General features: G+C 40.9%; 1 protein-coding gene across 3 annotated transcripts in view; it reads left to right on the top strand.

Moving 5' to 3' along the window:
- rps6ka3b (ribosomal protein S6 kinase, polypeptide 3b) overlaps nucleotides 1–14,325 on the top strand; it is a 50,425-nt gene that overhangs the window by 8,265 nt on the left and 27,835 nt on the right. For 2 of the 3 annotated variants that reach the window (XM_037756342.1, XM_037756341.1), the window contains exon 2: nucleotides 2,053–2,112. In XM_037756342.1, coding sequence (XP_037612270.1) covers nucleotides 2,053–2,112 — 60 coding nt within the window. Of the gene's footprint in view, nucleotides 1–2,052; nucleotides 2,113–11,188; nucleotides 11,313–14,325 lie in introns of those variants that run through there. The other variant, XM_037756343.1, reaches the window with a different exon arrangement.

The following is a 14,325-nucleotide window of genomic DNA, read 5'->3' as shown; positions in this document are numbered from 1 at the left end:
GGCCAACTCACTGACTCCACTGCAGAATTATACTTCCTGTTTATACCCCTCCCCAAAGTCCCCACATCATGTGAACTTTAGTTCCAAAACTTAGAGCATGATTATCAATAACAATAGTCACTAAAAACACTGACACTCTCTGTCCATTCACAACCAAATATTTGTCCTTTGTTGAAATCCTGTGGACATAAAAAACCCAGAAAAGTAAACAGTTTAAAAGCGTGTCTGGGGTGACGGGGTTCGTTTAGGTCATCAGAGACGGACAGACAGTTTTTATTCATAGATCATCCATCACTTGGAGAAAAATCTGAGCTTTTTCCCCTCTTCCTTTCCATCTACAACCCTGTCCTCTCCGTCACCTTCCATCTCTTTCTAATCATAATCCATCAGTCGTCCTGTCTGCAATCCATCTCCTCCGCTCACTATCCTCGCCTCTCTCTCTCTCTCTCTCTCTCTCTCTCTCTCTCTCTCTCTACTCCCCGCGGTGCAGATTTCAGGCTTATCCTCCCGGCGCTGCTTTTACCGGCAAAGTAAATAATCACCATAATCGCTTTTATTGTTATTATTGTTTTTGTCAGGCAGTAGTATCAGTGCTATCAGTGTCTGAATCACAGCTGTTGTTCCAGCAGGAAAGCAGACAGGCTGCTAATCTGCCTTACGTAATGCCAATTCATATCTGCTGTTTTTGTTTTTTTCTTCCTTTTGGCCGAGGTACAAGCGGTCGGAGTTTGGTGGCCCCGCTGATGAACCTCACGCTGTGACCGTCTGGGGACTTCTTTTTTTTTATTTGAACTCTGGTTGATTCCTCCGTCACAGGGAGCGGGGAGGGAGATGACAAGAGAGGGTTTCAAAATATAAAAGACGCCTACTCGTTGAGCGCCGCGCTTCACCTCTGAATGTAGGCAGCAGATGTCCTTGATGTGACAAGAGAATGAGTCTCTCTATACTGTAGATGTACCGTATAGAAGGGCTGAATGCTATGCATCGTTTAATGAGGACTAGATTACAAAGTACACTGTCTTGTTTAAGGTTCGACTGATACAAGTTGTGTTTGAAATGAAGTAGAGGTCGACAGATCGTGGATTTTTAAAGGTCGATATATAATAACGATAGTTTGGAGCAGGAAAAAGCAGATAGCCGATGAATTGGCTAATTTCTTTAACGCATTAACACAGTCGATCTTTCGGAAGTTGTACTGGGCTCAGTTTTAAAGCTAGAGTGAAGATAATGGTATCATGTGAAACTAGAAAAACCAAAGGAATCCACTGGTACCAACCAATGTCATACTAGCTTGTCCTGAAGGAGGCTAAATAACGCTCCAAACGTACGCTAAATTTTGGCGAGGAAAAACGATCTGATGATTTATTTTATTATTTGAGCATATTTTGTATGCTAAATGCAGTACCTGTGAGGGTTTCTGGACAATATTTGTCATTTACATATTTGTTCATTTATCATAAAGTGGGCATGTCAGTAAAGGGGAGACTCGTGGGTACCCATAGAACCCATTTACATTCACATATCTGGAGGTCAGAGGTCAAGGGACCCCTTTGAAAATGGACATGACAGTTTTTCCTCGCCAAAATGTAGTGTAAGTTTGGAGCGTTATTTAACCTCCTTCATGACAAGCTAGTATGACATGGTTGGTACCGATGGATTCATTAGGCTTTATAGATTCATATAATACCAGTATCTTTACTCTAGCTTTAAAATTAAGCCCTTGCGATCACAAGTTGCGTTTAAAGAAATTAGTGGTGTTAAAACGATTTTTTGTTAATGCTTTATTATCACGTTAACTTTGACAGCCCTACTCAGAAATTTTCCAAATGCTCCTCGCTCCTAATCACACTATTACATGACTATATAAAATTCATCATGATCTGTCTGCACGGTGAGTATTTGCAGCGAGGCGTTTTCAGTCATCAAAGCAGTTCATGTGCTCAACACGTTTCAACCTGCAGCAGTGACATTCACACAGAGAGCTTATTATCATGTCACCGCTGTCTATCAGGTGTGTGTTAATGCGTCACCTCTTTGTGTTCATGATTACAGGACGTACACCACGATCCTGAGGACTCCGTGGGCGATGACGACTCGATGCCTGTCTGCACCGTAAGTCCAACCTCCTCCACTCGTTCTCTCATGGTTTTCATGTTCACATCAAACGGAGACGCAGCTCCAGATTGTGTTTGGAGGTTTCTGTTAGTCTTGCCTGACATTTAGTTGGCTTCAGTTGTAAACACGGCGGGCGCTGTTTGTACTGACAACAGCGTAACACTCTCAACTCAACAAGTGATGGCAGCTTTCTGTGTGTCAGCTACAATTATGCAGCCATGAGTTTGACTGGCTGTTATTGACGAGTAAACAGCCCCTCCGGGTTATTTGTACACTCACACACATGTGCGACCTCGTGTGTTTATGCAGCTCTTCTCAGATGATATATCCACTGTTTGAGACGCCTACTCCTGCAGGATAATTGCTGGTATGAAAGTGAAAGCATTGTGTGGCTCACTATTAAAGTCATGAGTCATCTTAAAGCAAAAAAAAAGAGAAAAAAAAGCCTCCCTCAGATCCCTCCACTCTGCTCCATATCATAATTTATTTGTGATGTGTTATTTTGGGATTAGATGTTGTTATTTACTCTTTAGGTAAACCCACTTTCCCTCAGCCTGCATCACACGCTTCATCTTCAGCCTCCTCCTCCGTCCTAGTTCCAAACCCTATTCTGATTTAGTAATTAAAAAGTGACAAATCTTTGCATGATTGTGTCTCTGGAGGCAGCTAAAGATGCTTTAATTAACTCATTCACAAATGGATAAACAAACTCACTATAGTACATGTATGTTTTTAGGAAACTCTATAAGATATTTCATAGATATTTCTACAAATCTGGCAAGCTTAGACTCAACCCGTAGCGTGGGCCAGACCACCGTGACGGGAGAAGAGCTTTAAGTTGTCAAGTATTTAATCCTCTTATCAACATGGGAGTGGACAAATATGCTGCTTTATGCAAATGTATGTATATATTTATTATTGTAAATCAATGAACAACACAAAACAATGACAGATATTGTCCAGAAACCCTCATAGGTACTGCATTTAGCATAAAACAATATGCTCAAATCATAACATGTCAAACTGCAGCCCAACAGGCAACAACAGCTGTCAGTGTGTCAGTGTGCTGACTTGACTATGACTTGCCCCAAACTGCATGTGATTATCATAAAGTGGGCATGCCTGTAAAGGGGAGACTTGTGGGTACCCATAGAACCCATTTACATTCACATATCTGGAGGTCAGAGGTCAAGGGACCCCTTTGGAAATGGACATGACAGTTTTTCCTCACCAAAATTTTGGTTTGGAGCGTTATTTAACCTTCTTCACTACAAGCTAGTATGACATGGTGTGTACCGATGGATTCATCAGGTTTCTAGTTTCGTATGATACCAATATCTTCACTCTAGCCCTACTTTTTATTTGTTATTTAATAAGAGGCATTTTCCAAAAGGTATGGTCATTTTTATGCATGTTTGTAATCCAGAGGGGATAAAAAAACAAAACAAAGCAAATATCCAAATCCCAAAATTTAAACCGAATACCTACCCAACCAACAAATAACCAGCCCTCGTAGATGGTATACATTTTCTACTATTTTCTAATATGCATTGATGCACACTGGTGCCTTTTCGTTATGTTCCTGGTGCTACTATATTACTGACTTTGTTCCTGATTTGTTTTCATGTTATTTTCTATCCTTATGTGATCGTTTCTTTTAACGTTAATGGTCGGGAATCACTGGTGTAGAGCGTACAGCGTATCTAGTAACCTCGAGTCAAAAGCCTGATGTCTCCTCTTTGAGTAAAGGGTCTTACTAGTTGCAAACTGTGTGTGTGTGTGTGTGTGTCTGAGTGTGTGAGTGTGTCTGAGTGCGTGTGTGTGTGTGAGTGTGTCGGCGGCAGGCAGGGAGGCAGGGAGGCAGGGCAGCTGCAAGCATCGATTTTTAAATGCAGAGGAGATGGTTTATGGATCTGCTGTCTGAGAAGAGCTGAGCACTCATTACCTCACTCTCCAGAGTCTGCAGCGCACACATACACACACACACACACACACACACACGCATATATATATACACACACAAGCTCTAAAGCAAGAAGCTAGATGTGAAAACGGTGTGAACGTCACATCATGTGTGTGTGAGGATGAATATATTACAAAGCTGTTAATGAGTGAGTTTGACTTTTCCACTGGCTCAACTGAGTGTGTGTGTGTGTGTGTGTGTGTGTGTGTGTGTGTGTGTGTGTGTTGTCTCAGGTTAAATTGGGGTAATGAGGCAGCCTTCTCTCTGTGTCACGCTTCCTCGAGTGTGGTACCTCTATACATGTGAGGACCTCCATGTCTGAAAAGTGAAGCCAATGCTGAAGAGCCTTAAACTTGCATTCTTTCTAACAGCCAGCAGGGGGCGACTCCTCTGGTTGCAAAAAGAAGTCTGATTGTATAGAAGTCTCTGAGAAAATGAGCCTACTTCTCACTTGATTTATTACCTCAGTAAACATTGTCAACATGAGTTTATGGTCTCAATCACTAGTTTCAAGTCTTCTTCAATACAGCATGATGTTCATTTAGTAAATTATGGTCCCATTTAGAGTCAGATAGACCATAAAGCAGAGGATGCTTTAGGGCGGGGCTACCTTGTGATTGACAGGTCGCTACCACAGCGTTGTCCGGTGTCACTTCTGGTTGCAAAAAAATAAGATGGCGACGGCCAAAATGCCGAACTCGAGGCTTCAAAACGGTGACGTCATGATGACTGATGATGATGTCCACTTCTTATATACAGTCTATGGTGAGGATCGTCATTGATATTTCAGTTCATGATCGTCACAAACATTATTGACAAAGCGAGACTTCATCTTTGACTACGGGGAATTATAACAAGCATTTATAACTATTTTCTGACATTTTAATAAACCGATAGGTAGATACCGCGCCAGAGTAGCTTTCACACTAATCAAACAAACTGGACTTTGGAGTCAAGTGTACTCGGATCTAACCTTTACCTTTAAGTCTAAATCTTTCCATAATGTCCTCACTTTCACTCAAATTGGTCCTCACAAAGATAGAAGTACAACAGCACACACACACACACACTTCAGCACTCATTCACAGACACACTCACTCAGCCATTATCAAATCCTCTCACACACTCAGACACCTACATCATAACACAGTCCCAGTCGAGTCTGATGTTCATTGTGTAACACACACACACACATCATAATCATCGCCATTTCGGATATGACTGCAAGATGGCAACACACTCACTTCACACACTGATGACTACACCGCTCATAACACACACACACACACACACACACACACACACACACACACAGACTGATGCCCCCAGCGAGGCATAAAATGGTTTCCAGACAGCGTTATGAACATCGCTGCTCTCTGAGGGACCATCTAACATCTGCTGCCATCTGCTGCTGCTCAGCTCTGTGTGTGTGTGTGTGTGTGTGTGTGTATGTGTGTGTGTGTGTGTGTGTGTGTGTGTGTGTGTGTGTACAACAGACGAAGTATCATGTTTGGACCCAGGATGAGGTCACTCATTCACGCCTCGGACATATTTTCTGCACGCGGGGTTCCATACATACTAAAAAGTGGAGGTCTGCGTCGGTCTGGCGTTCTACGTTTGCACATTTCCCGATCTATAACCTTGTTTGCCAGGAGTTCAACGCCATTTGGCTTGTCTTTGTATTCCTTTAACCCGGTGGTTCTCAAACTTTTTACACCACGTACCACCTCAGAAAATATTACACTCTCCAAGTACCAACATTATGACCAGGGGTGGGCAATTATTTTTCCTGGGGGGCCACATGAGAAACATAGATTGTTGCAGAGGGGCCAAACAAATTCTGCCAGACATAACCTCTATTTTATCACTATATTAATTTATAGAAAACATACTGCGCACTTATTTTTCAGCATTTATTATACTGAAAATCACTCCAAACAGCATATTTTATTATTAAGAAAATTACATTATATGCAGGATTTTTTAAACCGTACAGGACTGACTAGTTTGACCGTTTGGTTGGAGTTCAGAGTGATTGACAGCCGGCTCTCATAGACGGCAGCTGGGCAGCAGACCTCAGATCAGCTCTGACTGCTTGTTTTCCTCCGGTCTTTGAAATCTTGCAGATGCCGTTAGGAGCACCGGAGGACACAGAGGCATTTGATTTTTTTTCAGGTTACCTGTTTCATGTTCTACTGTCACGATATAGCGACCGTTTTATAAAAATAACTTTTTTTGATCATATTTGCTCCAATCTGCCTACTTCAGCTTTAATTAAATAACATGAGTATTTTCGTAATTATATTATACTTCATATTACTTCAAAATCGATTTCAAAATTGTAAAAAAAAAAGAGAACGCGATACATAGGTGAATTTTTCCCCCCACCTCTAATCATATCAGAAGTTCAGAGCAGGTGTATCACATGTTTACAACAGGTCGAGTTCAGTAAAAACAGCAACAACTTTTCTACTTAAAATCCTCCACTATGCACAGGCCTGTCTGTTTATGTTAGCCTAGGCAGGCTAATGCAATATAAAGTCACTAGTAAATACTCTCTCACACACACACACACACACAGAGAGAATAAAGAAGTCTGACACAACATGTGGACCCTCATTTCCTCCTTTCCAGCCTATTTCTTCTGACAGATTACTAAGGGAAGACTAAATTATTCATTATTCCCCAAAGAAAAAGACCTTAATCACAAATGTGAGAATGTAATGAATTTTCTTATTAGAGAAGTAATTTTTCAGATTCAATAAATCATCATCTGTGTGTGTGTGTGTGTGTGTGCACGTAGCGGTCGCTGGCAGATGGTGTTTAATCTTCTCCGGCCATCTGGACTGACTTTCTCTGGCGTCTTTTAAACGCCCACACGCACAAACACATGGCACTCTACTCTCTTATTCAACATGCTCAGGTGTGTGTGTGAAAGATCAGATAGACGAGACATTCCTCGGAAACCACTCGGCTACTCGCGGTTTAGACGGTCGTGACCTCTGAACTTGGAGCAAGAAGCTATTGACTATGTTATTATCTGTGTGTGTGTTAATGTCCAGACAGGGGAAGAAAAACAAAAGGAGTCCCTTTGGGACGTTTTGTTAGTTGACATTTTGTAAAAATAAAAGGAGCTATTATAGTGTCTGTGTTCAGCACTTAGCGGCTTGTCATCTTCTAAATATTTTATTGAGGGTGAATCCACTAAAGGGAAGGCAGAGTAAAGTATTTTCAGTAGTATTTTAAATGGAGATTGGTGCAACAGTCACCAGTGTAATGGAGAACTGCATGGCTCTACGTGTCAGAAAAGACTCACACCAAACTCCATTCAAAATTCAACTAATTTAACAAGGCTGTGAAATGTCACGTCATACCTTTAACAAATCCTGATGACATCATTTTTATTTTGGCTTAAAGGTCATTTCAGCTCCCGTGTGTGTGTGTGTGTGTGTGTGTGTGTGTGTGTGTGCTGAATTCATCTGTAGACTCTTACTATTATTGTAATATTTTAAATATTTTACTGAGGGTGAATCCACTAAAGGGAAGGCAAAGTAAAGTATTTTCAGTAGTATTTTAAACAGTCACCAGCGTAATGGAGAACTGCATGGCTCTACCAACAATCAACATACGTGTCAGAATAAGAAGACTCACACCAGACTCAAAAATCAACTAATTTAACACAAATCTAGCAAGCTGTGAAATGTCACTTCATACTTTTAACAAATCCTGATGACATCATTTTTATTTTGGCTTAAAGATCATTTCAGCTCCCATGTGTGTGTGTGTGTGTGTGTGTGTGTGTGTGTTGAGAGGGAGGAAGTGTGTGCGTTCAGGCCTAAACACCTAAAATGGAAACCGCCGCCCCACCCACGCTGGCTAGAGTGGCTATTGATGGATACAGAAAAAGAGAGAGAGAGAGAAAGTATTGATTGATAAGAAGAGGCATAACACGAGGGAGGGAAAGTGTGTGTGTTGTGTGTGTGTGTGTGTGTGTGTATATTAGAGAGGAGGAGGCCGATAATAAGCGAGACAGGAGGAGAAAGACTTTCGTGTCCTCCCAGTTTAGTTTCTGTCAGGATCAGTTGCATTCCTCTGTGGTAATGGGCAGGGTCAGTCTGTGTGTGTGTGTGTGTGTGTGTGTGTGTCTGTGTGTAAGTGTGTGTGTGTGACAGCTCTGGGCCTCCGTCTCTGTTGTGAACGAGGCATTGTGGGTATTGCCATTGTGAGGTCATGGGGGTGATGATGTAATCTGTGTAACCCGGCGCCACTTTTCCTGAACGCAGCTCTCTCCAGGAACAAACCAATCATAGAGCAACAACAACAACAACATGCACACACACACACACACACACGCACACACACACACACACACACACACACACACACACACACACACACACACACACACACACACACACACACACACACACTTGTTATACTTATATATTGTTATACTTGTGAGGACCCTCATGCACTTAATTATTGACCATCAACTAAACTCAACTATTGCTAATAACATCTATTTTCATTAGCAATTAATCAATTTATATTTTTTCTGATTAGTCAGTTAAGTTGGTATTTAAAGGGTTAAAATATGGACAAAAGCCGACATTATAGATGAGATAAATAATAATAATAATTTTATTTATATAGCACTTTTCGAGCGTAAACTTTCCAGATTAAAAGATGAACAGAATAAAAAAATAAAAATCAGACTGTATGGCACACAAAAATGAGAGTAGGGCTGCAACTAACGATTATTTTCATTGTCAATTAATCTGTTGATTATTTTTCAGTTAATCGATTAGTTGTTTGTTTTATAAAATGTCAGAAAATGGTGAAAAAGGTGGATCAGTGTTTCCCAAAGAGCCCAAGATGACATCCACAACTCAAAGATATTCAGTTTACAGTCATAGAGGAGTAAAGAAACCAGAAAATATTCACATTTAACAAACTGGAATCAGAGAATATAGATTTTTTTTTTTCTTAAAAAAATACTCAGATTAATCGATTATCAAAATAGTCGGTGATTTAATAGTTGACAACTAATCAATGAATCATTGCAGGTCTAAATGAGAGCACATATATCAAGCAGCACATACATAAAGAGATAGAGTTACAAGAGCAAATTAAAAGAAATAAGTTCATATAAGCAAGTAAGATGTAGATCATATAAAGCAGGTGACATTTGAGTAAAGAAAATAACCACATACTGTATATAAACAAATAACAAGGCAATATAAGAAGTGATCTCATATAAAACAGATATAATGCCAATAAAAGAACAAACTCTTGAATTCAAAACAGATAAATGTGCAAAATATATGTAAAACAAGCACAATATAAATGTGTAATGACAATAAAACACCATAAAATAGCAATATATGCTGTCCCTAACTGGAGGTCAGCTTGTTAAACTCCAGTACATTTCCAACCTGCTTCAAAAAAATGTGAATTAAAGATATATTTTGGTCTAATTAGAGCAACTTTTTTTGCACCAGGACCCATTTTTATATCGACAATGTTACCAAAATAAAAGTACCGGTATATATTATAACACGCACATTAGGCTTCTTATCCTCTGCAAACATCCTCCAAAGTAGCTCTCGGAGTTATTTGTTTTTGTCCTGTTGTTGTAGCTGTGACGGAGAGTAATCAATCAGGACAGATGCAGTGATAAAGTGAAAGAAAATAATGAACATCTGATGTGAAACGAGCAGTAAAACACACCGGAAACTGACCCTAAAACACTAAACTATTAATAGACCTCACATCTGAAAACATGTGTCTGCAGAGAGAGAGAGAGAGAGAGAGAGAGAGAGAGAGAGAGTCGCTCAGGGAGTTTCCTTAGAGAAGGAAGAGGAGGAAGAGGAGGAGGAGGAGGGAGTGACTGATGTATGGGAGTTTCCCTGTATGTTAATGAGAGGAATGAAGGAGAGGAAGAAGATGTAGGATAGAGAGAGAGAGAGGAAGACGAGAGGAGACCCTCCCCCACTTGAACGACTACCTGACCTGAGATGGAATTTGACACAGAGACTCGAAACAAAAGTCTCGTCTCATTTCCATCCCTCCTCCTCCTCCTCTTCTTCCTCCTCTTCCTCCTCCTCATCCTCCTCCTCCTCCTCCTCCTCCTGCTCCTCCTCTTCCTCTCTGACTCCTGTGGAATTTCATGTCAGACTGTCTCTGGTCTTCCCTCTCGTCTCAGGATCAGCACTCACACTTTTATTTATATTTTCATGTTCCCTTTGATTTATCATGACCTTTTGTTTTGTTTCCTTCCTTTCCTCTAGTTTCCTCTTCTTCTCTCTCCATGTTCTATTCCTCTCCTCTCCTCTTTCCTTTTCTCTTCCTTTGCCTCCTCTCCTCTCCTCTCCTTTGCCTCCTCTCCTCTCCTATCCTCTCCTCTCTCCTCCTCTCCTCTCCTCTCCTCTCCTCTCCTCTCATCTCCTCTCCTTTGCTTCCTCTCCTCTCCTCCTCTCCTCTCCTCTTTCCTTTCCTCTTTCCTTTCCTCTTCCTTTGATTCCTCTCCTCTCCCCTCCTCCCTTCTCCTCTCCTCTTCTCCTTTCCTCTCTCTTCTCCTCTCCTCTCTTCTCCTCTCCTCTCCTCTCCTTTCCTCTTTCCTTTCCTCTTCCTTTGCTTCCTCTCCTCTCCTCTCCTCTCCTTTGCTTCCTCTCCTCTCCTCTCTCCTCTACTCTTCCTTTGCGTCCTCTCCTCTCCTAACCTCTCCTCTCCTCTGCAGACATGTTTTGTTTAGTTGTGCTCACCTTCATCACATAATTACATTAGTGTGTTGTGTTGATGACACAGATGATGCATTCAGAGACCTGTGGGAAATCACAGCACCACGACCCCCTGCAGGCTCCCTGCTACTAAACAACATTTATTATATACGATGCTTCACAACAGAAGAAGAAGAAGTTTTAAAGTTTGTCATGTGCCTTCCTGCCTGTCCCGACAGTGACATGTGTTAGCGGGAGGGGGGCTTCAAGGACAGATGTGTGCCTTCCTGTGCAGATGTTGTTGCCAGGGGAAACAATGACAGGACATGCTTTAATCGCCGTGGTGAACAGCTGGAGGGCCTTCCTGTGTGTGTGTGTGTGTGTGTGTGTGTGTTTCCCTCGGCGCTGGGTGCTGTATAATAAGTCTGTCCATTAATCAGTTTGTGACGGCGTTGTGACAGGAGAGGAGCGAGATGAAGACACTTTTATTTCACATCATGAACCGGCCGTTTCAGGTACAGTTACCACACCATGCAGAGATGCAGACTGTTATCACAGATTGTCGTGGCTGTCGTTGTTTGTTTCGTTGGGTTGGTTGTGATTCACCCTCTCTCTCTCTGGCATCCTCATAGTCTCCGTCTGTTTGTATTGTTTTTGGAGTCTGTGTGTGTGCTTCAGGTCTAGCAGGGTGTTGTGAGCAGACATGTAACTTTGCTTTGGCAATAGAGTAAAATAATCCTGTTTGAACTCCTTTAAACCATCGCTTATTTTCTGCTGTTGCGAGCTAAAGGCTTTATTGTCATTTTTAGCTCTTCAGAAATGCCACCAGTTGGCATTTAAGTGGTGCATTTAAGTGGTGCTCTGCATGTTCAGGGACTGTTTTAATACAACTAAACAAGTGTTATGCACTTTGAAATGATTATAATTCAAGGTTTCCCCCCCACTGGAAACTGTTTAGATGAGGTGGTAAATCTCCCAGAATTGATGGACAGAAAATTGATTGTTTACTAAAGCAAAAACGCAAAAAAATTAAGTGTTTGTGGCTTCTCAAATGTGAATATTTACTGTTTTTCCTAGTCTTTTATCATTGTAAATTAAATACGTTGAAGTTTTGGACTGTTGATCAGATAAACAAGCAATTTGAAAATGTTGGGAAAATTGTGATGGGCTTTTTTTCCACAATTTTCTGACTATTTATACACAAAACAATTAATCAGTTAATAAAGAAAATAATCTTCAAGTCTTTCATACCCCTAAAATCTGTACAACCTAAGCTAAAAGGGTATGTAAATCAATAAAGTGTTAAAAAATAAAAATCTGAATTTTGTTTTCCATAAAATTGTACTAAATAAACACACAAAACATATTGATTCCAAAAGATTTCTAAACATGAACAAAATATTGTATTGCTGGAGGGAGATCGCTTGAAAGTTTACTTAGTCATTTTCAGTAAATGGCGCAGTATAAAACGGAAGAGTAGGACGCTACTAATCCATCTTTTAAGAGGTTACGTCTCTAGTCTGATCTCGACGGCACAGCTGATCGGTACCTGGTTTGTTTACATGGCGTAACAGAAGTGCATATTTAACGGTGTGTGGACAGAGAGCGTCCAATGTTATTAGGCTATAAGTAAATAAAAATACCACAAATCTATTTTCTTATCTTATTGGTTTCTGGCAGGAGAAACCAGAGATATGGCGCCGACTGATGGCGACACGCTACGAGCCTCTCTCACTCTTCTCTTGATTTTAGCTCTTGAAACTTGAATCTTGAAACTTATTCTGTCAATAAGAAGACACAGGAAGGTCGATATTATTCATCATTATAATAAATTATTAGTTCTATGTTATTATAAAATAAATATAGATGCATTTCTAGGGGGTTCAGTGAACCAACGCAAACTGTGCCTGTGGGGAAAAAGTCAAGTTATAATAAGTGTATTCTGTTTGTTTCCTGTCGTGATGTTTCCTGTTAGTTTCAGCACCTGATGACGCCTCTCTCCGTTAATTGGTCCCTGATTGAAATCGGAGATGCTGCTAATTGTGTTATGGAGTTGTGACTGAAGCGATTTTCTGCAGCAATCAGGTTCAGAAGATGATTTAAAATGTGCACTCCCACATGTTGCATATTTCTGCGTGAGTGATGTAATTAAGAGGCTCCCTCGTCCTGATCAGAGAGACTCGACTGGCAACAGATGAAGCACTTTGATTTCCTCTAATGAGGAAGGGGAGACGGGGAGGGGGAGAGAGAGGGAGAGAGAGAGAGAGACAGAGAGAGGTAGAGGATGACAGGAAGGTGGAGAGAGAGAGAGACAGAGAGAGAGAGAGGTAGAGGATGACAGGAAGGTGGAGAGAGAGAGAGAGACAGAGAGGGTGGATGGACTCAGACAGTGGCTCTACTGTCCAACAGATCATTGTGTGTGTGTGTGTGTGTGTGTGTGTGTGTGTGTGTGTGTGTGTGTGTGTGTGTGTTATGGACAGATTACCATGGTAACGCTGTTGGCATGGCGACAAAGTTTTCAAACTCAGTGATGTCCCCCTTCATCCTCATACGTCTCTCTGTCTCTCTGTCTGTCTCTCTCTCTCTCTGTCTCTCTGTGTGTGTCTTTCTCTCTCTCTCTCTCTCTCTCTTTTACTGTCTCTCACTATCTGTTAATGTCTCTCTCTCTTTATCTCTGTCTGTTGCTTGATCTCATAAAGAGTTGTAAAGTAATTTGTTGTAAGCTGTCAGTGTGTCAGTGTGCTGACTTGCACACTGAAGTACCCAATAGTACACAAAGTATCTCAAATTGTCTCCACATTGACGAACATTAAAATGCTCATATATGTATTCATTGGTGATAAAACAAAATAATATAATATTATAATAATAATAAAACACTTTGAAAGGAGACATATAAGTACATTTTGATGACTTAAGATACATTATGAATTTAGGAGTTTTACATGTAATGGAGTATTTCTACTTTCCTTAAGTAAAGGATCAGAGTACTTCTTCCACCGCTGTAAAACTGAGACCTCTGTGTTGTTGCATTTGGGGGAAAAAAAACTCAAAATCAAACACCTAAATCACACAAAACTGACCCAGAATCAGCTGTAAACTGCTGAATGTTTTATCAGGTGTAACCTTTAGTTTCAACATGTTTATTTTATGTCCACATGTACCTTTTGACTTAAAAACAGATATTTCCTAACAGATCTTTTGTGCTGATGATTCAACCAGCAGAGTTTCATGACCCTCCTTGAAGCCGTGAACTGTCCGTCACGCCAGTAATCCTCCCACTTCTCTGAATCTATTCGATCTGAATCTTCTCCTCTGTGCACTTCTTGATAGATCAGTTAACGGCGTAACGAAGGGCACACACACCTTCATCTGCTGCTATATACTGTATACTGTGTGTGTGTGTGTGTGCAGAGCTGTGATTGAGGATCTTGTCTTGCCAGCTCTTGAATAAATGATGATGTCCTCCCTCTGCTCCTCCTCATCTATACTTAATGCTCTCTCTCTCTCCCTCTCTATGTTCTATAA

The sequence above is a fragment of the Sebastes umbrosus genome, chromosome 21 (genome assembly GCF_015220745.1).
Source record: "Sebastes umbrosus isolate fSebUmb1 chromosome 21, fSebUmb1.pri, whole genome shotgun sequence".
Lineage (NCBI taxonomy): Eukaryota > Metazoa > Chordata > Actinopteri > Perciformes > Sebastidae > Sebastes > Sebastes umbrosus.
This window is presented reverse-complemented; position numbering and strand designations above follow the sequence as displayed.